Raw genomic sequence first — 27,937 nt, 5'->3', positions numbered from 1 at the left:
TTATCCATTCTCGTATAAAAGAAATATTTTATGGTGAATCGTCACGAGTAAAGGACGTGTGTGCTTCGATACTGTACCTGCTATTTTCTTTATAAATGATAAAGAGAATCGATTAATTAATATTTGGCTATACGATGTTAAAGAATTTCAAACAAAGGTGGAAATTTTCGAGAGGCAAATAAAACCCTTAACCGAAAAAATGATGGAGAAGAAATGAAAATTTATAGAAATAATAGAAAAATTAGATTTAGACCCGGTTTATAGAAAACGAAATTAAAATTACATGTGTACATATTAAAAAACTGGGAAGAGGGTGCACGTAAAATAGGCAACCCACAATACGATCTAAAGCACAATTATTTAATTTACGCGCTCACTGCACGAAATGGCGACTTGAAATATCGTTCGTGTTTCCATGAAAATCATGGACGAATGAATAATAATAATTATTTTTCCAATTTCTACTAATAAAATGCAGCCTGCGCTTCTTTATCTTGACTGTGCTGTGGTTCTGTAGCTGACACTTTATTGTATTGGTTGTTCTGTGGTTTAGTTACTGGTATTATTGAAACATGTTGCCTTCGCCCCGGTGATGAAATGTAGTGCATAATTCTAAAAGAATACAAAAACCATCATTGGATTTTTTTTGTTAGCAATTAAAATGAAAAGGTAGTGATTTTTTAGTTTTGGCAAAAACTATACAACTTTTTTTTAGATAGAATCCAGTTTCGATATACGCAAAGTCGATGTAGTTTTAACACATGAGATTTGACATTGACAGTATAATGACAACTAAAACAAATTAAGTTTTGTGGCAACTTAACAACTTTGTTATTACATTGCGATATCAGTTAAAATTATGGCTGAAGGAAATTACAACACTAATAATGTTACTGTTCCAACTTTTGTAGCTTTACCAATTGATGCTTTCCAGACTAACACGCAAACACCCGAGCAGTTTCATGTAATTAAAAATGCTATAATTAAAACCCTGTCTGATGGTTCCTTGTGTATCCTGGAAGCAAATAACGTAACATGATTCAGTATTCTGTGTTTTTACTTAATGTTTATTTTTTCTGTTTTCAGTTACAAGATGGCCTGTCGAAGCCAGTGGAGGTTACACACCTCCCAGCTTCGAACCACATTATTCAACCAGACACTGATATAGACAGTCCTCAAATTATGTAAAACTGTCACTGGTTAATATTTTGCACAGATGTATGAATTATTTTCATTTTTTAGATGTAATAGTAGCAACAATGACCCTATGGAAGCACAAAAACCTAGTCCAATTTACAAGTGTCCTAAGTGCAAAGAAATTTTTGAAAAAATAGCTTCTTACCGTAAGCATATGGTATGGCATAGGAATGTGAAAAAGTACAAGTGTGATAAATGTTCTGCTGGTTATAATGTAGAATTGAATTTGAAAATTCACATGGCAATGCATGGTGAAGGTACACCTACATGTCCAATTTGCAGCATTTCATTTCAGAGGCTTGCTAGTTTAAAGTCTCATTTACTGTTGCATCAAGTTGAGGAGTTGTATACTTGTGAGGAATGTGGTGCAGAATTCGAGAAAGAGGTGAGATTTTAGTCTTATTTCATTAAGATATATATATTTTTTTATTATTTATTGCAGGAAGAATTAAATAAGCATTCACAAAATCACTTGAGCAACACTGTGCATGAAAGTGCTAATCTAGTGTGTTCATATTGTAATGTGCAGTTTGAGGATAGAAAGAATTTTAAGGAACATATTACCCATCATATTAAGGTAAACTTTGTTTAATAGTTACATCATGTAACACAGAGATGCATACATACTCAATTCCCGTAAATATTTATTAAACATTACAAATGAAAGATTTGGGCGCTTTTAATAACGTTTAATAAGAAGAGAATCTAAAATGGTTAATGTACTATTATATCTACTTATCACATTCAGGAAAATTGTTTTCCAAACCTAGTTGATTGGTTAGAATTCTTTTCTTTGAAATGGTGTGAAAATTAATTGTGCTGAATTTCAATAATACCATGATCACCATCAAATCAAAATTGCGCAACTAAATAAATGGTCAATATTTTCACAAGTATGTTTTAACTATAGTATCTATGTAGTAATTTAAGTTGTATGCAGTTTTGATCTGATTTTTTCGTTAATTAAAGAAATTATTGCTTTATTAACTACACTCGGAAGCTTTCAACAAGGTTTCGCATCAATGACCCACTCTTTATAAAACTTTCATCCAGTATATCACAAAACCAAGCACCCGCTTTATGCACATCTTTTCCAAACTACATAGCAGTAGCTTTAAGGTTGACTTGGACTATTATAATTATTTGTGTGGTATTAACCAACAGTAAGAGGTTTGACCTCATTAATTTTGCGGGAAAACGCAATTTCCAAAAGTGGATAATACGAATTCGCAGATGTAGCCAGACTGCTCAGTAAGACATACAGAAAGATTAAGGGTGTCCAGTAGTAGACCGAAAAATTAGCTAAATGGAATTTCGTTTTCGGGCCTAATTTCAACTTTTTTTCACAACAAAAAACTTAGAACATGTTTGAAATGGTAAATTTTTACTTCCCGAGCGTAAGCAAAGGAAGTATTGTAATCGAGTCCGTCGGCCGACTCTCTACTTTTACGTTTTCTCGATCTTTCATGACCCCTAGAAGACGAAGAAATAGGTCTCCCATTTCCGTCTGTCTGTCCGTCTGTCCGTCTGCCCCCGGATTTTTATTAAACAGATAATCTCCGAAAGTACTCGACCGATTGTTGTGAAATTTTGTACTTATATTAAGAATATCATATAGATGGTAAAACGCTAACCAAAATTTGTCTAATCATCCCCACCACTAATGCGATGACGTCACTTCAAAATTGTACATAGTAAATGGGTTTTCAATTGTATAAAATAACATAGTCCTACACATGTAGTTTACAACTCTGAATCGACTTTTCACCCGAAACGTCCAGATTTTTGGAAAAAAAATCAAAATTATAAAACAACATTTTGAAATTTAATTTTTAATCAGCTAACCAGAATGCTTTGAAATGTTGCAGATGTTTTAAGGTCATAAAGAGCATAATAAATGTTTAGTCAAAATATATTTGCTTATCCCCTCCAAAAACTTGATGACGTCAGCTCGAAAGTTTGCCGAATAAATCATATCTAAAATGTACAAAATATGATGAGCCTGTACTTGTCATTTATCGCTCCATTCATATTTTTTGGATTTGCATATACAGAGTGACTCAAAAAAATTAATGAATGCGTAAATATATTTTATTGATTTAATCAGGAACTACAAAACGGAATGCTCTGACATCTTGCAGATGTTTTAAGTTTATAAAGAGCATAATAAATGTTTAGTCAAAATATATTTGCTTATCCCCTCCAAAAACTTGATGACGTCAGCTCGAAAATTTGCCGAATAAATCATATCTAAAATGTACAAAATATGATCAGTCTGTACTTGTGATCTATCACTCCATTCATATTTTTTGGATTTGCATATACAGGGTGATTCAAGAAAATAAATGAAAGCGTAAATTTATTTTACTGATTTACTCAGGAACTACAAAACCGAATGCTTCGAAATCTTGAAGATATTTTAAAATTATCATAAGCATGGTAAATTTTTGATCAAAACGTATTTGGTCGTCCCCCCTAAAAAATGTATGACGTCACCACAAAATTTTGCTGAATAAATCCTATCTAAAATGTACAAAATATGGTGAGTCTCTTCTTGTGATTTATCATTCCATTCAAATTTTTTCGATTTGCATATACAGGGTGACTCAAAAAAAATTATGAATGCGTAAATTTATTTTATTGATTTAATCAGCAACTACAAAACCGAATGCTTTGAAATCTTGCAGATGTTTTAAGGTTATAAAGAGCATAATAAATTTTTAGTCAAAATATATTTGGTTATCTTCTACAAAAAACTGATGACGTCAGCTCAAAAGTTTGCCGAATAAATCGTATCTAAAATGTACAAAATATGATGAGTCTGTACTTGTGATTTATCATTCCATTCATATTTTTGGATTTGCATATGCAGGGTGACTCAAAAAAATTAATGAAGGCGTGAATTTATTTTATCGATTTAATCAGGAATTACAAAACCGAATGCTTTGAAATCTTGGGAATATTTTAAAGTTATTATAAGCATGGTAAACTTTTGTTCAAAATGTATTTGTTCATCCCTCCTAAAAAATTGATGACGTCACCCTTAAATTTTGCTGAATAAATCCTATCTAAAATGCAAAAAATATGATGAGTTTGTACTTGTGATTTATCATTCCATTCATATTTTTTAGATTTTCTTAAGAGGTGGTTCAAAAAAATTAATGAAGTCAATTTATTTTATTGATTAAATTAAAGGCAACACTTATTATTAGTATTACACCCCAACCAACGCAATTTGGTAGACACAAAATTTGTTAAAGGAAAAACTATGTTGAAACATAAGAGTAGCACGCTTATTTACATCGACTTTAACATTACAGACCTGCATTTGTTTTATGCGGTCACTTGGTTCCGCGAATGCGAAATAGACATGTTTATAATCAACCAATTGTGAATTTCACCGTCAAGAATTAAAATAAAACCCAATGTTTTATATAATAAGCGGAAGTCGAAGCAATAAAACCGATGGTCGTTTTGTTTACAGTTTCTCTGTTTGACTCTCACGTATGCTGTTACGCCTGTCATCTTAAATTAAGAATGTTTATACATACGCGATTTTCAGTTGCCTCTGATACGTATACGTGAGTAAATTGTTTCGTTATTTCATTGATTATTACAAATCAATATTCAAAACGACCCAATTCATTTTCCCGAAAATTTGAGAATATAATAATTTTATTCTTAGTATTACACTACATCTATCCCAACTGATATACATGTCCTTGCAAAAATGTTGATGACGTCATCGCAATTTTTTTTTAAATTCCCACTACAAAAATGTAATGAGAAAAAAAACACAATAGGCATGCAGTCGTCAAGTTTCCGACAGCGAGGGTAGTACTGTCTAAACTCTTTAGACCAATTTTTGTAGGAAAGTATCAATTGTACAATTAGACCACGGCTAATGATTCTCTACTTTAAAAAAACATATAGTTTAAAAATTTACGTTGGATGTTCTTGAGTAGTTGAATCTGGTAATTGTAATAGGGATATCAATTACATTATTAACGCGCACCAAGTGATAAAAAAAATTCTTATAGATCAATAGATAATAATTAATGAGTGGTCTAGTTTTGTTCGAGAAAATAGCACAGCAGTTGAAACACGCCCCAACAGTGTTGATATTTTTTGTTTTGCCACTTGTCGACACGTCTAGTTCGCGTTAAGATTTTGAAAATTACTATAAAATCAAATTGATTTAAGTTTTTTGGTACCATTTTGAAACCGCCAATGTATTTTCTAGGAATCTTACCGTCGCCGTATTGCAGCATAATTTATCCTTTTTTTTTGAAAATTGTTAACCCTTCGAATCTTTTAATCAGCTTATGTGACGTTGGCGGTAGGTTTTTTTTTTATTATTATTTAGGACGTACTAAACAACTTTTCATTTCTTTCTTTACAAGAAAATATATTTTTGTCGCTACATTATGTTGGATAATTTACGAATCACATACTCCGCGTTTGAGTGAAAAATGGGATCAAATGTCTGTAATACATTGAATTTCAGGTTTAAGACATAATATGACCAGTTCTTAAAAAGAGTGATGAAGAAGAGGATAGAAATTGATCCTTTTACGACAGTACTTGTTTAATCGTCATGTTTTCGTAATGGAGATAATAATAATAATCATTACTTATATTTACAAAAATGTTTATGTAGCGCTAGATGCAGTAACAGAATGTTTTAAAAGTGATAAAAAATCAACAATTGCCGTTGGTACGTCAGAAAAGCACAATAAAGAAAACTAACTTACTTATTCTATAATTTCTACGAAACGTATTTGATAGTTTGGAATTGTTAATTTTTTTATTTTATAAGTAGTTTTCAATACTTAACAGACCTGTGAAAGTTATCACTCGTAGTTATGCCATTCATTTTTCGTTATTTTTATGTTGTTATTTTAGGTTAAGAAGATGGTCTTATCAGGGAAAAAATCACGTAAAACCAATGGAAATAAAAACTATCCTCACATATGTAGCGTTTGTTTAAAAAGCTTTTCGAAGGTTTCCCTTCTTGAAAGACATTTGCGAGTCCATAGTGGGGAAAGACCTTTTATCGTAAGGAATTGTTGGTATTAATTTGAACAAAAACAAAGAACGTTATTTTAGTGTGAACACTGCAACAAGGGTTTTAACCAAAAGGGAACACTGCAAATCCATCTTAGTAAACACACAGGCATTAAACCTTTTCATTGTACCCTATGTTCAGCTAAATTTAATCAAAAGGGTAATTTACGCGTACATGTGGAAAAAACGCACACAGCTCCAATGCCAGGAGTAAAAATGTACAAGTGTCCACATTGCACCTGCATATTTAAAAAAATTGCGTCATTAAACGTGCACATAACGAAGTGTCATGCTAGCAGTGAAGAAATAGGCGATATCGTAAGCGTGATGAATCAATTAAAGGAGTTAGAAAAACATACTGCACCTACTCCAGAAATGAAAGAATCGGATAAAATAGTAACAGAGCAGAACAAAAAAGTTTTAAATGAAATGAAGAAAGCTGGAAACGCGACGAGTACTAGTTACGTCAGATTGGCAGAATCGTTTCTCGACGGCACAGTTAGGAGATATTTGGTTATGCAGAAGAAAGTGAATGATGTTAAGTGGTATATTTGTAGTTATTGTAGTAAAGAATTTAAGAAACCGTCGGATCTTATTAGACATACAAGGGTGCATACTAGAGAGAAGCCATTTTCAGTGAGTCTGCTTAGTCGTTACGGTGACTCACACTTTTCAAAATTTTGTTTCAGTGTAAACAGTGTGGAGCGTCGTTTGCACTAAAATCAACTCTTTTCTATCACGTTAAAACTCATGGTAGCTCAACAGACTACGTTTGCAACACGTGTATGAAAAAATTTTCAACTCTGCGTTCACTTAACATGCATTTAAGGTATATTATTTTGACATAAAAACTAATTTCTTCAAAACAAATTAAATTACAGGAAACATAAACCCCAATATAAGTGTCTTCATTGTAACAAATGGTTCAGTTCTGTACAACGGGCCAAATTTCATGAGAAGGAAAGTCACAATATTCAAACCAGTGAAGTCACTAGCGATCAAGTCGAAATTGAAATGAAACGGCCGCTTCTTAATACCACTAATGATTTGTTACCAGTATCGTCTCAAAAAACAGATTCTTTAAAACAATACCAATGCCCCATTTGTGTTACCAAGTTCAGTAAAATGTCAAATTTGAAAAGACATATGCTCTTACACACGGATGAAAGGAAATATAAGTGCACTCATTGTAAGAAGTCATATTTTACGGCACAAGCATTAAAGGAGCACCTGACATTCCATTCTGGTGTTAGGAATTATGGATGTAAAATTTGTGGGAAGAAATTTATGACACCATCATTGCTTAAGAGGCATTTAACAACGCATAGTACAAGTCGGCCATATATTTGTCCATATTGTAGTAAGAATTTCAAGAGCCTGGTGTTGTGTAAAAAACACATACTAAACATTCATAGGAAAGAAGCTATTTTACAGGTAATTATGATGTTATTAAATGATACCAAATATTGTACTATTTTTTCTTAATGTCAACACCAGATTTGGCGATGATATTTGTGCTCGTTTCTTGTTTGTTTAGTAGTTCATTTTACTAAATTAATTAATTCAATAAAATAAGGAAAACATGTAAAAAAAATAACTTCTTTTCAGCTGTAGATTTTCGGTTTGGATGATGAGAGTTCATTGTATTCTTTTCCACTCACTACATTGTCTCAATTGTATTTGGAGTGTTGGTTTTTATGCGAGTTCATTCTCCTGTATTTTGTATTGTATATGTATTTGAAAACAAATGTAATTTGTAGGTATCTAACAGACCATTTAGAAACAAACATTTTTCAGGCTCATGACATTGATGACACCACCGCTGTAAAAACTGTTAATGAATCAGAAAAAACAGAAATTATCGAAATGCTCCCTGGGGCACAAGTCAGCAGCAATTTAATATTGAATTCAGATAATCAAGAAACGAATTGTCACAATCTTAATTTAAATAGAGCAGAACCAATCAAGCCGAATTTGATTCACCAGGTAGACCCAGTTTTAAACTATTGGCACATACGTAGTTTACATGCAACCGTTAGCTCGAGCTATCTTAGTTCTAACTAACGAAATCTGCCTTAAGCTCACTATAGAGGACAATTTAACACCAAAATAATCAGAAAAAAAATTACGCTAAACAATGAATCGGCTGATGACAAAGTAAAAACTTAGTATATGAACCAGATAATGCATGTTTCGGAACTACCTACACGTCCATGTTTAATGGTAAAACCAAAATTCGGAAATTTATAGCAGAAAACACAGTGCACATTTTTGGTCCGAGTATGAGTTTGGATACTTCGCTCGAGCTAACGGCTGCATGTAAACTAAGTAAATTATCATTACTATTACGAACCTATCTTCAGGAATGTGGTCCTACCGTCACACAGACGCAACTAAATCAGCAACTTTATGAAACGCCCTCAAATTCTATACAAATAATTACTAATTCGGATACAATTTTGAAACAAAACTTAAATGAAGTCGAAACAATTTACATTAACTGTGAGGATTTACAGCTGTCTGATAATCTATATTCAAACAATACTGATACGTTATTTAATACTTTGAATGATTTGCAAGACAACACTACTTTCAGTATAGATTCGGTAGATAATAATTTTGATACCCAAAACGTAGAAGTCTATAATCCAAATGAAGCGCTAAACACTTGTGATACACATAATATTATAAATGTTGTGGAGTTAAATAATAAAGTTTTAAAACTGAGTGGTATGAACGTTGGTATTACTAAACCACAAGTGGATAAACAAAACGCACAGTTAAATGACACAGTTCTTACGGGAAATTTACCGTACTACTCACAGTCTGATTTGAACCTACTTTTGAGTTTAGGCCCAGAGTTTGAAACAAGTAACTGTGACTTACATGGTGACAGTTTAAATCTGTCTGATATTAATTTAAATGAGGTGCCTCTATTGAATTGTAATTCCCAAGAAGACGTAGAAGAAAAAGATAAAAATGAGAAAAAGTTGTTCACTTGCACCAAATGTAATAAAGCCTTTACTAATAAAAGAATGTTCATGAAGCATCTTCAAACCCATAGGGATCATAGGAGGGGAAGTGGCAGTTTTCATCAGTGTAATTTCTGTCAGAAAAATTTTAAAAAGTACTCAGATTTGGTAATTATTCGTAATAAATGTTTACGGTTCCTATGTTACTATTTTTGTAGGTACGTCACATACGTACGCACACAGGTGAAAAACCGTTTGCTTGTGATCAGTGTGAGAGAAGATTTACTCTCAAGTCCACATTAATATCTCACCAACGAACTCACAATCCAGTTATTCATAAGCAGTTTAGTTGTGTTGTTTGCAATTCGTTTTTCTCGTCGAAATCTAGCTTAAAAGTACACATGTCTGTGCACACAGGTTTTTCTTGTGTTGTTAGTTTTTCCCATTTTTATTCATTGTTTTTCTTTTAGGTGATAAAACTCACAAGTGTAATTTTTGTCCTAATAAATTCAGAACAGCTGCTCACAGAAAATCACACGAAAACAATTTTCATATGAATTCTTCAAAAAAGAGAACAAAAAATAAAGTAACGAATTTGCTTGCTTCTGTTGCCCTGGATGTTCTCAGTAGCCAGGTCTCGAACAATTCCCATAATGAACAAGGAATCACCAGCGATTTAGAAAATGTTTTGGTTGTCCAGGACCAGGTACGTGTAACGTATTAAAGTAAATATCCATTTTTCAACATGGCATTTTAGATGCAGTTCCCAAAAGATTCATTAAACATTATAAACGAAACAAATACGGATACACTGCCTGACGTCAATCCGTTGGAACCGTTGATTTTTCAACAACTGCAGCCAAATATGTTGCTTTCAGACAATTTAATTCCATCTTCATTGATACAGTTAGATGATGGAACATTGCTGAATGTTAAAAAGGTTAATACTCGGCAGGAAGTTCAACAACAAAATGTTGACAACGTTATTTTACCTTCTGAAAAACCTAGGAATTTTCAATGTGATATCTGTCAAAAAAAATATGCATCCAAGGATGTTTTACGAAAACATAAAAAAATTCATGGTCTCGACAAAATATTTCGATGTACAAAATGTGAGAAAGGATTTGATTCAGAAGTAAATTTAGAAACCCATGAGAAAACACATGAAGGATATCGGCCTTTTTCTTGTTTGTACTGTGCAAATAGTTTTTCGAGGGAACATAGTTTAACAACACATATGAGAAGGTTTGTAGAGAACGAATACTGTACGTTATTTGATTTTTCGTATGTGGTTCTAGGATACACAACATTTCACTGAAAGACTTTTTGCTGTAAGGAAATAACAAAGTGGCTTATACAATCATCAAGAATCGTTTACAAAACAGATTATTAAGTAATGTCAAGCATGTAATTAATATGTACAGAATATTTTATATTATAACATAATTCATAGCCTTACACATATTTACATAACATATTTTGAATTATTATTTTTCCCCTACTCAGATTTTGAATTTAAACGTTACACGAATTTTACCTATCGAACAACCACCCATGAAAACAGGTCAGTAAAAATAGCGAGTTGTCACTACTGAATGATCTCTATACTGTGGTAAGACGCGATACGCGATGATGAAGTATGCAACCGAATATACACGTAGCATCCATTCGAGTTTCCCGCACATTAGGTACAATCGCACGCAAATGTTTTGAGCCTATGGGCGGATCATTTTTGCCTGCCCTCACCGAAGAAGGCGGTCCAAATCCTTCAAGGGCAGAATTTGTAGGTAGGCTCAAACTACAACGAAATTTAGATTTGGTAAGAAGTATTTATGGCTCAAATTTGTCGGAGAAGAATTAGGAGGTAGTTGTTCCCATAAAATAATGGTCACTTTCGTTCGTGACTAACGATGGTCCGGACAGGAATTATTTTGCTTTCTAACATCTTTCGACCAATTGTTCCGTATAAAAAATGTCATCACTTTTTCCAATAAAATACTCTTAAATGTTCATAATAAATAAATAAATGAAAAAAAAACGATATTGTCGAGTGTCCCCTCTAAAAAATTTATGACGTCACCTCAAAATTTTGGAGAATAAATCCTATCTTAAATGTATAAAATATGATGAGTTTTTATACTTGTGATTTATCACTGCATTAATATTTTTTAGATTTGGTTATACAGAGTGTCTCAAAAAAGTTAATGACTGAGTCAATTTTTTTTATTGAAGAAATCAAGAATAGCAAAATTGAATACTTTGAAATATTGTAGATGTTTTGAAGTTTTTGTAAGCATGGTAACTTTTTCGAAAATTTGATTAATATGAGCAAAATCAAAAATCGGAAAAAATGAAATTCACAAATGCAAAAAACAGAAAATCGAAAAATACGAATCGTAAAAATCAAAAAAATAAAATGGCTAATTAAAAAATCGAAAATTCAATGAATCAAATACCTAGGTCTATCGAAAAGTGGAAATTCACAAACCTCAAAAATCGTAAAATCGAAAATTGAAAAACGGGAAAACCAAAAAATCGAAAAGTAATATTGAAAATTAAAAAAATCAAAAACAAAAATAAAAAAAATCGGAAATTAAAATAATCAATATGAAGTAGAAAAAATTGCAAAGCCTGAAAACTGAAACGAACAGAAAAATCGAAAAAGCAAAAAATTGGAAAAACAAAAATTCGAAAAATCTAAAATCGAAAAAGTGGAAAATCGAAAATCTGAATAAAGAAACTTGGAAATTCTGAAAATTGGAAAATCGAAAACCAAAAAATCGGGAAGCAACAAAATTGAAGTCTGACAGTTGAGAATAGAAAAATTGAAAAACCGAAAATTATAAAAATCGACAATGGACAAATTGAAAATCGCAAAATTTAAATTGAAAAATTGAACATGGAAAAATCGATGAATTGAAAAATCGAAAATTCGACTACTCAAATTTTCTAAAAATCGAAAAATCATAAAACTGAAAAATCCAAAATTCTAATGATCGAAAGTCTGAAAACTGAAAATCGAAAATTCTGAAAAGCGGAAAATAGATTATCGAAAAATTTAAAAGAAAGAAAATTGAAGTCTAAAAACCGAAGAATTGAAAAATTAAAAATCAAAAATTCGAAAAATCAAAACCGAAAAATTCAAAGATTTAAAAAGAAAATCGAAAAATCAAAAATCTGAAAATTGAAACTAGAAAATTTGGAAAATCGAAAAGTAAAAAAATTGAAGTCTAAAAGCTGAAAAATAGAAAACTGAACAATCGAAAATTCGAAAATCAAATATCGAAAAATCGAAAAGCCGAAAAATCGAAAATTTGATAAATCAGATATACGAAAAACAGGAAATCTGAAAATACAAAACTGGAAAATCAAAAATCTAAAAATGGAAAAACCGAAAATCGAAAATTCAATGAATCTAATACGTAGGTCGATCGAAAAACTGGAAATTCATAAATCTGAAAAATCGAAACTTTGCAAGATTGAAAAACCGAGAATTGAAAAATTAAAAAACCGAAAAATGGAAAAATCAAAAATTGAAAAATAGGAAAACCGAAAATTCGAAAATTCATAATATTGAAAACTCTAAAAGTCGACAATTCAAAAATCAAAAAATTGGAAAGTAAAATAATCGAAAAATCGAAAAGTAAACAAATTGCAAAGCCTAAAAACTGACGAACAGAAAAATCGAAAAATCGTAAAATCAAAAAGTGGAAAATCGAAAACTGGAAATTGAAAAATCGAAGATTGGAAAATCGAAAAATCGAAAATCGGAATATCGAGAATCGACAAATTCAAAAACCGAAAAATCGAAAAATTAAAAAATCGGAAATCGAAAAATGAAAAAAAAAAACCAAAATTCAAAAATCGAATAATCCAAAACTAAAATAATAGAAAAGTGGAAAAGTAAAAATTGCGAAGTCTCAAAACTGACGAACAGAAAAATCGAAAAATCAAAAAAAATCGAAAAATATCTAAAAATGGAAAATCGGAAAATGGAAAAACCGAAAAATCGAAAATCGAAAACTCGAAAAATCGAAAATTCGATGAAACAAATACTTGAAAAACGAAAAGTAAAAAAAAATTGCAAGGCCTAAAAATTGAAAAATCAAAAAATCGGAAAAATGAAAACCGAAAAAACGACGATCGAAAAAAAAATAAAAAAATCGAAAAGTGGAAAATCGGAAAGTAACAAAATTGAAATCTAAACGCTGAAGAAGGGAAAATTCTAAAAAGCAACAATCGAAAAAAGCAAAATTAAAAATTGAAAATTTGAAAAATGGAAAATCGAAAACTCGAATATCGAGATTTTGAAAAATCGTAAAAATGATAATCGAAAAATCGAAATGCTCAAAAATCGAAAATTCGATTAATCAATATTCTAAAAATCAAAAAAACGGACACAAATCCACAAATCTGAAAAATCGAAAATCGAAATATGAAAAATTAAACAACCGAAAAATTGAAAAATTCCAAATCGAAAAATGGAAAAACCGAAAATTCAAAAATCAAACTATCGGAAAGTAAAATAATCGAAAAATGGAAAAATAAAACAAATCGCAGAACCATAAAAACTGAAACAAACAAAAATCTAAAAACCACAAAAGCGGAAAAACGAAAATCGAAAAATCGCAAATCGAAAAATCGGAAAATCAGAAAATGGAAAATCGAATAATCGAAAGTTGAAAAATCCAAGGTCGAAAAATAAAACAACCGAAAAATGGAAAAACTGAAAACTCGAAAATTCAAAATACCGCAAACTTGAAAAATCAGAAAATTGGAAAGTAATAAAATCGAAAAGTTGATAGAAAAATGGAAACTGAAAAATCTAATTCGATGAAACTGTTGGTCGAAAAAACGAAAAATCCAAAATCGAAGTGACCTTTTTTTGAGACAGGCTGTATAAGTAAATCTAAAAAATATTACTGCAATGATAAATCACAGGTATAGACTCATCATATCAAATTTTACGATGACGTCATGCATTTTTTGGCGAAGATAAGCAAATACATTTTGATCGTGGCTTTAAAAGTATTCTTCGACTTTCGTTCCATTTCAAAATTTACTCTTTGTATGCAAAGATTAAATTTGTCACCGAAAAGATGTCGGAAGTAATTATCCCATCGGTCGAAGAACGTTCGGTCCGGTCTTACACCTCGACCCAAGAGAGACCCCAGTAAAGGATAACAAATGGAACGGATAAAATAAAGCGTCAAATATGATTGATAAACTTTAAACCAAAATTATGAAGTTTATAAACTGAACATTTTTTTCATTTTTTGAAATGTAGTACACTTCAAAAATGTCCATGACTTATTTTAATCTGAATTTTATAACTATGGTTGGCACAATTAGACCTAATATTAGTGTGATTTTGAGCATATTCTCGATGTTATTAGAGCAGGACAGTTTTTTTTTTTTCTAACTAATTGACAAGATTTCTATGTATTCAGTTTTGCTGTATGTATAAACAAATCCAAAAAATATTAATGGAATGGTAAATAAAAAAGTATAGACTCATCATATTCTGAACATTTTAGATAGGGTATTTATAAAATTAAAACTAATTTAGGGCAAGAATTTGGTCAACACGAAAATTTCGTTGTAGTTTGAGCCTGCCTACAAATTCTGCCCTTGGACGATTTGGACCGCCTCCTTCGGTGACGACAGGCAAAAATGATCCGCCCATAGGCTCAAAACATTTGCGTGCGATTGTACATCGCAATATGGCGGTCGAGAAGTGTCTCTGATGTTCTTTATAAAATGTTCTATAAGGTATTTGCTGGTGTTGATGCCACTCCGGTGGATAAATTTTCGTCTGCAGTGCGTGCCACCCACGTGACGCCACATTGCCTTGAAAACCGTGCTTAAAACGCTCTTTTAAATTTTTAAGCATGGGTTAACTTATCTTTGAAGGTGCCAAGTTGAAATCGATGACATCCACATGACGTCACAAAAAATGCGCAATATACCATAGTCACCTTCTTTTATATTGGTTGTTCTGTGATTTCAATGTTTCGACAAAAAAAAAAAAATGAAATCGAACCTTGCTTAGTGGGAGGTACTACTTATAAATCTTATCATATAGATTTCTGACAACCATACGGTTGTTAACTGTTTATCGGAATACTACATAATTAATTATTGATCTTCTCTGAGCAGTTTTAATATTATAAACAGATATTACATCATTATTTCATGTTATTTATTTAATGAAACGGTTTATCGCGTGTAAATCTAGAGATTAAATCAAACGCCCACTTTGGCTGATCCATTGGTACCATATGTCCGGCATTCCGAACCAAAACTTCTGTTAAATTTCCAGCTTGCTTGACGTATCCGGCCAAATCTTCATCCACATACCACTGATATCTCTGCGCCTTCTTATATTCATCAGCAGCACTAAAATTGAGATTTTTCAAGTAATTTTCTGTTAATGGATAGGCTACTATTATGTCCAACTGTCCGTTATAAATCAACACCCGATAATGATTCAAAAGTTCAGCAATCCAAGAAGATACAGACTGCATAATATCAGATATTAAATGAACTTCTACGTCTTTATTTTCGCCGTGGAAAGTGGCATTCCCGACATGAATAGCAGCTCTAACGTCCTCCCTTTGGATGTACGCGCCCATGTAGATTAATTCACTGCTTGGGTCAATTGTATACAGAAAGTTGAAATAGTTGGTAAAACCTGTTGTATTTTTGAAGACGGAACTTTTGTTGTTCAAGTCTCCATCTAGGAGATCATCGAAAATTTTGAACGCTTGAACCCAGTCTTTATTTTGAATGGCTTTGATTCCTTCGTCTTGGATTTGTTGCATTGTAGTTTGGATATTGGAGTCTATTAAACTGATTTGGTATAAGTAGTCAGCGTAATTTAACTGATTTATAGGATCACTAAACCCATTCCCCATAGTGATTCCTTTTAAATTTATTCTGACGTCAGCGGTAGGGTTCTTGGTGTGGATGGTGTATGCTATTGCTGGGACATACTTTCCTCCATATGATTCTCCACACACGAAGAAATCGTTTTTAACCAATTGTGGAAACATTAAAAAGAATTGTTGAAGGGCGTTGTACAGATCAAGTCCCACTTGGGTTTCGTTTTCGCTAAACCCATTATTGGTAAAACTATATCCTGTTCCAGCTGGGTTATCAATGTAGATTACCGAATGGGTGTTGGTCCATGAGTATTTGCGTAATTTCAGTCCGTGTTGGCTCATGACTGTGAATGGTCCGTTTTCTGCAAATAATCCGATTAGGGAAGTGGCTCCCGGACCCCCTTGCAACCACAGAATAACTGGTGAGTTTTCAAAGTTAGTTTGTGAAGGGAAAAACCAGAAGAACATATTGGAATCATACGGCTTGTTCACAGTAAAATATCCTGAATAGCTTTTTATGCCTTTAAAACCATTGAAATGCACTTCAGAGGCCGAAAGCGCTTCTTTAATTTTTCCTTGTTCAATGAAAGGGGTTAGAATCAAAGGTAAACCAGGATTATCACCAAGTGGGTACTGTTTAATTTTTCCATACACATTTGGGAAAGCCGCAAAGCTTAAATGTGTCAAAATTTCAATTAAAAGTAGAGAAATAACGTACATGATGCTGTTTAGAACTGGTCGTTACTTAACACGCACTGACTCAAAGAGGTTATGTGATTCCAGAATTATTTATCTGCCAGTCACTGGTAATGGATGTTAAACTAACCTTTCTACTCATGTTACTTTATTAATTTGTTTATATGCATACTGATAACATATTTGCATTATCGTTCCTACTAATTGTGGCCTGATAAGAATTTCAACAGAAAATCTTTCGGTTTTGGTTCTACAAATCTACAGTATTTTCGAAATAACTTATGAAGGTATCTTTTTGTTTTTTCACTGTCTCTTTCAATTCTACTTCAACTTTTGCAAAGCTTCAAAAGATGTCGTCAAGCTTTGTAAAGCAGCCGAACGTCTCATTTGTTTTTATGACATAAGAAAAAGTGTTTCAGAGAAACAATTGATCCTAACTGTTTTATTAGACGATCATATATGTCTTAAATCAGGATCCATTAAATAATCACCATATTCAACATATTCATCATCGAAATAAGCAACAAAAAATGAATTTGATAACAAGATTAGATATAGATATTCAAAATTGATATTGTTCATTCATTCCAAACTTATATCACATTATTATGACGTCTTAACAGATTTCTCAAAGTCTGTTGAGATTCATAAAGTTTGTTCAATGGTTTTTCCGTTTCAAAACTGTTAATATAAAATTTTCGACGTTTGTAACGACAAAAAGAGTGTCTTTTTTGCGTATTAGCTATAAAATTACATAAATATTTGTTTCACTCAATGATTTTTGTGATTGTGTGTTAATTAGTTGCAAAACAAACATTAAATAACTCTAGTGTTTGATGTAAAAACAAATACTCCTATTCCATAATTTTCCTATGTTGCTTAGTACTCTTTTGCCCCGAATGGATATTACTGGTTGCCTAATCATGTTGACAACATTACTCATGCGGCTTTCAAACAGGAACGCGCACTCCCAAGTATAAGGTCAATGATTAAGAAACACTGGGAATTTTGATTTAAATTTTTAGTAGATGAAACCATTACTTCTAGAGAGACAGAAGGTAATGATTAGAATCAAGACGATAACATCTACTTTTCCTAACTCGGAAAATTATTTAAAAAGAAAATGGTTGGCCGCAATAAAGAGAAAGACTTTTGAAACTTCTGGTAACTCAAGCGTACCTAAGTTCTACGTTGGTGTACAATTATTGTAGTAGATAATAATTATTAAAATACAGGTCGTCAGTTAATGCATATTATCTTTTACTGTGCGAATTACATTTTAGCGAAGCAGACATTGAAACAAGCTGTTTTCATAAGAGGTTTTTAGATCATCCGTAACCGAAGCACGGTAAATTTTACAATATTTGTTACATACAGAATCAGTTTATAGAAGCGAAATTACCTACTAAATTTTAATACCACGTAAGCTCTAATCATAATACATCATGATTCAAGAAAGTTCAAACCATCAGCATTAAGGTTAATAATTCGAAAATTTAATAAATTAGTTGTTGCGTCTCCGCAACAGTGATGATGGGGGTGCGGGATGTGCACCCCACCACCTTCGGACGGCCGAGTGCCGGGTTAGTTTTAAGTATTTTTGTATATAGAAGTCAGAACACAAATAAACGCCGAAGCAACAAGTGCCTCATTTTTGCTCGCCTAATAACAAGCGTAGTGTGACCAGACCGAGCGCAACATTAGTCACACATTTAATAAATAAAGTTTCTATAAACTGAATAATAATGTTTACATTTCCGACATCCAACATCTCTCTACACACACGAATTCTTAAAGCCTGTAAATAGAGGTGCTATCTTTTATTTACCCTAATTTGTAATTCTATATTTATAACATTATAACATTGTAATTTTATAATGTTACTAGCTTACCCCGTGAACTCCGTTTCACCTTCAATTTAATTTTGAATCTGCAAAATCGAATGCTTTGAAATCTTGCAGATGTTTTAAACATATGATAAGCATAATAAATTTTTATTCAAAATATATTATTTACTTATCCCTTCCAAGAAATTGATGACGTCAGCAGAAAATTTTGCCAAATCCTATCTAAATTATGCAAAATAGGATGAGACTATACTTGTGATTTATCTTTCCATTCATATTTTTTAGTTTTGCTTATAGCGGGTGTCTCAAAAAAATTAATCACTGAGTCAATTTATTTTATTGATTGAATCAAGAATTGCAAAACTGAATTTTGAAATATTGCAGACGTTTTGAAGTTAGTGTTTGACATGGTAGGTTTTCAATCAAAATATATCTGTTTATCAAGCCCAAAAAGTTAAAGACGTCATCCTAAGATTTTGCGAATAAATCCTATCTAAAATGTGGAAAATATCATCAGTATATTTTCGTAATTTATCATTGCATTCATATTTTTTAGATTTGCTTTTACAGCGACTCAAAAAAATATATGGATCAGTCAATTTATTTTAGTGAATAACTCAAGAGTTGCAAAAATGAATACTTTGAGATCTTGCAGACCTTTAAAGTTATTGTAAGCATGGTAAATTGTTAAGAATATTTATTTATTCTCCCCAAAAAATTGATGGAATGGCTCACTCGATTTTCGCAGACAATTTTGGGAATACAATACAGTTATTTTTAGTATTACACTGCACCAATCCAAGGTGGTATACGTGTTGATAGTAAATGTTGATTAAATCATCACAAAATTGTGTGAAGAAAAGACTGAACTCGAAAATGCTGAATATGTTTCATTATACTTTTGGTGCGAAGAAAGTTCTGTCGAAACAACGTTCAATCAATTTTTTGACAATGGTTGATATAAATAAAACTCAGTAGATGCTCATACTCGAAATACGAAGTATCTACTCGAATATCAAATCAAAATATTTCTAGTTTTTCTAGATGATGCTAATACTTCAGTAAGTAACAGTTGATGCTCAAGTGGCATCTCGATACAACAAAAAAGGACAACAGTGACAGTGTTCAACCATCCAGGCAAAAATCGAGTCACCAAAATATAAGTTAGTATGGGGTAGACACCTTAAAATGGGAATCTCTATGGCCAGTGTTAGAAAAAACGCACTGCACAATTTATGCATAAATAAAAGTTAATTACATGAAAAGTTTTCGATATTCCTGCTCCTAATGTGTTTTTCAAACTGAATGCACCTTTTGACGACGTTCCACGTTCATGAAAGTCACCATCTTTAGTTAAAATTCACTCTTACAACGATCCTACTGGTTTTCTAAGCTGCTTTACAGACAGCTCAGTTATTTGCCAAGCCGATGCTCATTTCTAGATTAAATGCTCACAAAACGCGTAGATGTTCAGTTTGTGTCCGGGGAGATACAATGTTTCCAAGTAGGTACTCAGTACATAGAGTAGATGCTCAGGTATATAAGAGTAATAATGAAGTAGGTACTTCGTACTTCGAATATGAGTATCTACTCAGTTTTATTCATACCACCCAATGTCTCGCTTCAATGTTTGATTATGTTGATTATGAGCACAACGCTGATCAACTTCCATATCCGAATTACCCATGAAATAAATCATTGCGTTTTGCACCTGAGGTAGTTCGTCGCACATTTGACTGACTTCGTGGACCTATGTGAGCTTGTCGTCTTCTCGCCATTTTAATAAATTTCATAAAAGGACACAGAATTATTTTCACAGTCAATCAAATCTGTAAATTTTGTCTTGAGAATTTTAAAATATTGAAAACTTTAAATTAAATCCTCGAATAACGGTAAAGTTTGAGGTTTTGTCGAAACCAACAAAGTGAATATAGGTAAATAGAATGGCAGATCAAGATGAATAAGAAACTTTCGCAATGTGTAATTAAATTCACTTTAACCAAGACTTTTCTTAAAATAAACGACGTTTTTATTTACGAAAAAACAAAGAACGATTTGAAATGCAATATACTTTTCACAATCGCACGGAAGAGTTAGTTTTGTATGACACGTCAGGTAGACGACAGGTCCGTCAGAAACGCCAACTATTGAAAGTAATTCGAAGTGGCGATTCCCATACAAAATTTTTAGAATTTTTTTATTTTTTAACTGTTCTTTTAAGTTATCATTATTTTTTTATTTATAAACCATCCCCGTAATATAAAAAATGTTTCAAATCGGTCAAGCCGTTTTTGAGTCTTAGCGAGACTAATACAGGAACAGCAATTGATTTTTATTATATAGACGATTAAAAAATGGGGGTTGGTGGTAGAAAGGTGAAAATTTAGGGTTATGTGTATTTTTTGATGCCAAATCTTAAAAAAATAAAAATAAAAAAATTTGTCCAAAAAAATAGACAAAAATTTTTTAGGGTGGGCCACCCTTATCACTTAGGGGTTTAAAAAATAGTGCATAACCTATTGTCAGACCTACCGAATATACATAAAAAATTTCATACAAATCGGTCTACCCATTTCGGAGAAGTTCGGTTACAAACACTGTGATGCGAGAATTTTATACATAATGCATTATTATTTTAGAACAAATTTCATTACCTTAAAAAAGGTTATACTGACTCGACCTTGAAAGATAGACATATGCTGTCGCGGACTTTTCTTTAGAACTTTTAGAGGGGAACAATTTCGTCATACATGATTTTTACGTAACTTTAACCGTTTAAGCAGCGTAAGCAACGGGAGCTGTCAAAGGAGGAATAATTTTCCCGTTTTTCCGAATTTTTCATTGCTACTTCGCTCCTAATGATCGTAGCGTGATGTTATATAGCCTATATGTAGATATGATACATGGACTATCCAACACAAAAAGATTTTTTGAATTTGAACCAGTAGTTTCTGAGATTAGCGTGTTCAAATAAACAAAAGCTTCAGCTTTATTATATACGTATAGATTGGTATTTAAATAAACTTACAGGGTTACAACCCTGGATTATTTTCTTTCAAACCTGGCCTATCCCCCCCCCAGAAAATTTTTAAAAAAGATGTTACTTGAAACTCTGATGTTTGCAGTTGGCACCAGATTAGAAAGTGACGCTGAATTTCAAAAGAAGTAGAAATTTGAAAGCATTTTGTAATTGTATGAGAAATTACAAGAACTTGACGAAGGAAATTGCTAAGGCATAAAAAAGAACATCACGTTATATCATTTATTTTAAAGAGTCAGACTTCACGTTTAAAATGTACAGTTAAGATTTCAAATGAAACCGAAGTTTCCCAGAAGAAACAAAAAATATAATATATGTTTAGCAGACAAAAACTTTAAATCAGGGGATGAAAGCATCCGATTAGTGAATGATATTCTGCTATATCTTTGATTAAAGGTTGTCAGAAAAGGAACCCAGAATCAAATTTTTAAGAAACACAAAGAATGCAGGCCTAGACTAGAAGTCAAGGGCGGTCGAGCTGTTTGTGTTTGTCCAATAAATCACAAATTACAATTCACAAGTCTAAATATTATTAAACTTGTAAGTATTGTGCAACAAGCCCCAGATGGCGCGACCGGCAGCTCAACAAGGATCCGCGCACTCCGCTTCCACCACGTTTTGCTGTGTTATTCACCTCAATTCCATTTAAATGTACAATTTCTATGACTCTGATATACCTGAAAAAAGTAAAATAAGTCGAAAAAATGTTAAAAAGGCACTCGTAATCAAAAATATGCAAATAGGCAAGAACAAGTAGGGCTCAAATAAAAGGAGTTTCTCAGATACACATTTATATACAACTTTCATGTATTTGCCTACAACCAAAGTGAAAAGAATCCGTTCTTTATTTATTATATTATTTTTATTACAACGTGTACAATTATTATGATCAAATCAAATTATGTTCCAGCTATGTGGCTATGTCTCACTGAACATTATCTAAGTTGATTTTTGCTTCATAATATCTCCCATCTAAATATGCAATTTTATTAAAGTGCTTCAGCGAAAACAGTCGTTTTCTGTCAGCTGACTAACGCGACATCCTGAAATTGAGTTGAAGAACACTTAACTAAGTTATTAAAAGCTTCTGACAACAAGAGAGATTAAAATGTTTGGAAAACATTTCTAAATTGTTTCACATTAAGCGTAATAGTTTGGAATATTTTTCTTTTTTGTTTAATTTTTCGCTTTTTAGAATTCATTGAAATACATTTAGATGCAACTTTTAATGAATATGATAGGTTTGTTTAAAATCTTAATTTAATTATCCAATCGCTGTTTTTATAACATACTGTTACTTGTTGAAAGCATGAACACGACTCACTCTAACTAGCGATTCGATGTTATGCATATTTTGAAAGGTTATTGTCGTGTACTTGTGGCATAGTTTCAGTGAATTGAAAACTTAGTATTTTACTTATTATAAGGGCAGTTCTTTTTGTATATATTAATAGATTAAATTGAAAATTAGCTGTCAAAGATGTCAAATTAAATTCCCTACATCCATGAGTTAAAATAAATAATATGAAGTTTTTTAGAAAAATTACAAAATTTGATTTTGAAAATTTTATTTTTTTCTTGTGAGAATCAGTACAAGTTGAAATAAGCATATGTATGGGCAAGTGAGCTGGCAGAGAAAATATGAAAGTAGCCAGTCGTTTAATGGACTCGATTACAATACTTCCTTAGCTTACGCTCTGGAAGTAAAAAATAATAATATTGACGTTTCCTTCAAAAAACTGTATCCAATCAAATCATTTATATACCTATCTGTAAGACGACCAGTAAAAATTGAATTTTATTGACTATTTCCTTTAAAAAAATTGATCTAATGAAATAATTTACATTTTTGTATAACAACCAATAAAAATTGAATTTCAGCGATAATTTTTCACTATTCTCATTTATTTATAAAAGCTATGTTTTGTCGAGTCGTCTGATGTGCAAGGAGGGTATCAGGTCCGTTATTTCGAACACTGTATATTGACCAAAGATGTTTACTATAGGTATAGATGATGAATTGATGTGGTGGGGATTGAGGCAAAACGTGTATACTTTACATGGACCTATAATTACTTAGCTAACCTTAAAGATCGAATTTACCTACGGTGCTGATTTTGCTTACGTTTTTTTGCATTTAAGACTGCCTCGTTGCCAAATAAAATCCTGTAAAACTGTTAATTATTCAAAATCAGGTGTTAGTTTTCACAAGTAACCTTAGATCATATAATAAATAGATACCACCATGCCGTGTTTTTTCCCTAGGACAGCCTGTGACGACATCCTCCTGTCACACATCTCTCTCGTGCATGAAGGGATTACAATGGAGCTATCCTTGCCTGATCAATATTTGAATTTTGCGCGCCTAAATTTTAGGAAGTATGTCTGAACTAACTTCGTACGAAAGATGTTGACAGCTTGATTTTATAAATAATTCACAGTAGATAATGAAAGGAATAGTAAATTATTGGGCAGCAATTGTGATCCTTTATGATTAAATCACTTAAAATAGGATCTTTGTTCTAAATTCTAAAATTGTTTCTCGTACAAGAACTCGAAAGAGAGGTTAGAAGAAACATCTGTCAAAAGCGATTTGTTGCGCTGGTGCGGTACAAGAATGGAAGTGAAATAGACATATACAGATGAAATGCATATAACAAAGATGAAGATGTGGTGATCACACAAGGATAGCATTATACTACTCCCCTTGACGTAGAAAACGACAACAGATAGCTTCATATCTAGTCACACCTTTCAGTTTGAGTATTGGTATCTATTTATTACATGATCTAAGCAAGTAACTAGTTCAGATTCAATGAGATAATCAGCAATAAAATGCTATTTTTTCAGGTTACTTCAAGCAAACCCTGGTTTACTAAATCAGTGGCTATCTCCGCTTGGGACTGATAATATTACAATAAATAAATGTCCAGAATATGTTCCAGGCATTTTTATTATTATTATTAATATTATTATTGACCACCCCTACAGATAAACCAATTATTAGGGTGGTATATTAGGGCTAAATTAGATTGTTGGAAATGCATAATTAAATAGTTAAAAATTAGGAGACTGTTATAGATGTGCATTTTTGATCTGGCGTAAACTACAATTGAAGATATCAAATTTATTCCGATAATTATTATAAATTCTGCACATAGTTGTAATGGGCGAGAACACATGTACATTCGTTCTAGAAATTTCAGTATAAAAACATAAAGGGTTTCTAATGTTTGACCGGGGAACTAGAAAGCACAATTTTTCAACTAAAGCATTTGAATTTACAACACCATTCACCAATTTAAAAAGAAAACAGAGAGACAAAGTTTCTCTCCTCTTTTCCAAGCTTTGAATGGAAAAGAGTACCAAAAGCTCATTTTGAGGAAAACCTCTACAAGGGTAATAGCCAAATGATTTGAAATGGAGGAATTTTAAAAATTTCCTTTGTAACTTTTCTAATTTGAGACAATGAACATCATACCCTGGGGACCAAATAACACAGCCATACTCTAGTTTTGATCTAACAAACGAAGTATATAAACTAAGGAGAGTACTATTAAGTTGAAAGCTTTTGCAATTACGAATGATAAATCCTAATGCCCTAATTGATGAGGAAAATATCTCATCATAATGATTAATGAAGGATAATAATTTTTGATCAAATACATATAATGCCTAAATCTCTCACAGTGGAAACACGTTTCAAAATGAAGCCGCCAATTTTATACTCATATATACTATTGATATGCTTTAGAGAATATGTCATTACACTACATTTAGGAAGATTCAGCGACAACCCTTTTACATTGCATGCTTGTTCTAATTTATAAAGATCAGCTTGAAGGAGACGGTGGTCAGAAAATGTTGTTATTTTTCTAAAGATTTTTAGGTCGTCAGCATATAGAGTCACTGAAAGCTAAAGCCGATACTAATGTCATTAATAAACAAAATAAAGAACAGAGGTCCAAGAATGGACCCTTGCGGTACACCAGAAGTAACATGTACCTCAGTTGACTGAAAACCGCCAATGGTAACAACCTCCGTCCTGCCAATTAAATAAGAACTAAAAAGTTTAATTAGGAAATCTGACATACCAAAACTATCCAACTTGGCAATCAATTTAGAGTGGTCTAATCTGTCAAATGCTTTAGAGAAATCAGTGTATATACAATCCACCGAACATTTAGCATCAAAAGACTCGGAAACAAACTGAGTAAACGTACAAAGATTTGTTTCTACAGATCTGCCATTGAGAAAACCATGCTGTAAATCAGATATATAAGGCCTAACATGCCCGATAATAACATCATAAAGCAACGTTTCGAATACCTTGGAAAAATTGCAGAGCAAGGTTATGGGTCGATAATTTTCGATTACATTTTTGTTTCCATTTTTGAAAACTGGACATATATTCGACTGTTTCCAAATGGACGGGTACTCAAACTGTTTAATTGCTAGATTGAATATAGCACATAGGGGAGAAGCAAATACAGTTGCACAGTCGCTTAACATGAAAGAGGGTATGCCGTCAGGACCAGCTGTTGTTTTGTTTTTCATCTTCCGTAGGGCATTAAATACTTCAGATTCATTAAACGATTTGATTAACAAAAGAGGACAATTTGAAGAAGATATAGTTACAGATGGATTAGAAAGAATAAAAGATTTTTGAAAAAAGTCAGCAAAAGAGTTGACGATGTCTTCCGGTCGACTTAGTAGTTCATTGTTATAGGTCATCAGTTTAGGTATACTATTGTCTTTTTTCTTACTATGAATAAAGCGCCAAAAGCTGCTAGGATCAGATTGAATGTTGTTTTCAATTTTTTGAATATAATTGGCATAGGCATGTTGAATGTCTGCTTTGACCTCAGTTCTTAGGATTTTAAAATTATTATAAGATTGCAAATCAGAATGTCGTTTTTATTATTTTAGCATCAAACCATGGAGGATATTGACGTTTTTTAAAGCGTTTAGTCTTAGGAACAGAAATGTCAAAGATCTCATATAATTTTGAATAGAACTGCAAGCACATGGTATTTACATCAGTATGTTTAGACATGAAAGACCAGTCAGTATTACAAAGCAAGTTGTACAAAAGTGTGAATTTTGAATCGAGTTGTTTCTTGAAGACAAAAACAAATCTGGGGTTAAATGATAACGCTCGTCCTGGTTTATACCTTTATGCCATGATAAAGTCTGATTGAAATAATGGGACAACAAGAAGAATTAACAGGGATGACTGTGAGTTTCAGAATGTTTTATTTTATCTTTCGCTTTGCTAATATCACTTGATTAAAAATGATTGCAGTCTAACTAGTAGCATGACCAGGCATGGTTTATATTAGTTGCTTAAAGGTAACGTAGGTGTTTTTCTTTTAATAATACCAAGTCACAGGTAACAGAAGGTTTGATTGGTTCGAGATCTATGACTGGTTATACTAATTAAGTTGCGAACCAGTGGCCACTCCAAGAAACTGTCCGATAGATTTGGTTTATAATGTGAATGATATTATCAGGGATCTAATTTTTGATAAGAACATGTGAATCGACGGCGATTTGGGCGGTTTGCTGGCATGGTTTCGAGAGAGAACGAGAAGGCACTTGATTTGGTTTTTATTTGTTAGCCCCCCTGATGCCGGGTGGTGTATCCACTTTTTGGCGAGGTAATGAAAGCTTAGTTTCTTCTATTCGCCTAACGAGAACGCAGACAGCTCACAGGTATACAAAATTCACTTGACATACACCTTGTAAAACTTTTATGACTTGAGCGGTTTAAGTCAAAGCACCCATATAAGTCAAACTGGCTATTGTATAACTTAACTCAGTTCACATATACCTAGTAAAACTTTACAGCTCCATTATGGCAACAATGGACATTAATAATCCTTGCGATTCGGGTCCATTATAAGGGTGGTTTGGCTTAAGCCGCTTAAGTCATAAAAGTTTTACAAGGTGTATGTCAAGTGAGTTTGGTATACTTTGGTATAAAAATTTATAACCGTTTTCCTGTTGATATAAAAAATATCAATATTGTTAAATTTAAGAAGGAAGTTAAACAACTCTCGATAAACGGGGTATACTATGATTATGGCGAGTATTTAAATCGACATTATTTGTCATGATTTTAAAAATGTTATAAACATCTGTAAGATTTCAAAGCACTCAGTTTTATTAATTTTTTTGAGTTAGCCTGAAGTGACGTCATCTCATTATTGGTTGGGATGATTAGACAAATTT

At 32.2% G+C, this 27,937-nt stretch overlaps 2 protein-coding genes across 3 annotated transcripts; one reads left to right on the top strand and one right to left on the bottom strand.

The window, feature by feature from the left end:
- Positions 1 to 547: 547 nt before the first annotated feature.
- LOC135139259 (zinc finger protein 236-like) lies at positions 548 to 10,688 on the top strand. Of its 2 annotated transcripts, none has more exons than XM_064069426.1 (15): positions 548 to 669; positions 720 to 1,030; positions 1,087 to 1,184; positions 1,243 to 1,582; positions 1,640 to 1,774; positions 6,103 to 6,255; positions 6,307 to 6,900; positions 6,954 to 7,093; positions 7,146 to 7,698; positions 8,062 to 8,250; positions 8,628 to 9,404; positions 9,455 to 9,653; positions 9,707 to 9,942; positions 9,994 to 10,481; positions 10,535 to 10,688. In XM_064069426.1, exons 2-15 carry the CDS (start codon positions 860 to 862, stop codon positions 10,569 to 10,571), a joined length of 4,110 nt encoding a protein of 1,369 aa, XP_063925496.1. In that variant the 5' UTR covers positions 548 to 669; positions 720 to 859; the 3' UTR covers positions 10,572 to 10,688. The 2 variants fall into 2 exon arrangements, with proteins under 2 accessions (XP_063925496.1, XP_063925495.1); XM_064069425.1 differs by having other exon boundaries at positions 716 to 1,030.
- A 4,682-nt stretch (positions 10,689 to 15,370) lies between these two features.
- LOC135139442 (venom serine carboxypeptidase) lies at positions 15,371 to 16,982 on the bottom strand. Its single transcript, XM_064069678.1, has one exon. It carries the CDS (start codon positions 16,838 to 16,840, stop codon positions 15,443 to 15,445), a length of 1,398 nt encoding a protein of 465 aa, XP_063925748.1. The 5' UTR covers positions 16,841 to 16,982; the 3' UTR covers positions 15,371 to 15,442.
- Between the last annotated feature and the right edge of the window lie 10,955 nt (positions 16,983 to 27,937).

The sequence above is a fragment of the Zophobas morio genome, unplaced genomic scaffold, assembly GCF_036711695.1.
Source record: "Zophobas morio isolate AGI-343-1 ecotype UQ-CSIRO unplaced genomic scaffold, CSIRO_AGI_Zmor_V1 ptg000031l, whole genome shotgun sequence".
NCBI classification, from domain to species: Eukaryota; Metazoa; Arthropoda; class Insecta; order Coleoptera; family Tenebrionidae; genus Zophobas; species Zophobas morio.
The sequence above is the reverse complement of the archived record's forward strand: the minus strand, read 5'-3'. Positions and strand labels throughout refer to the sequence as shown.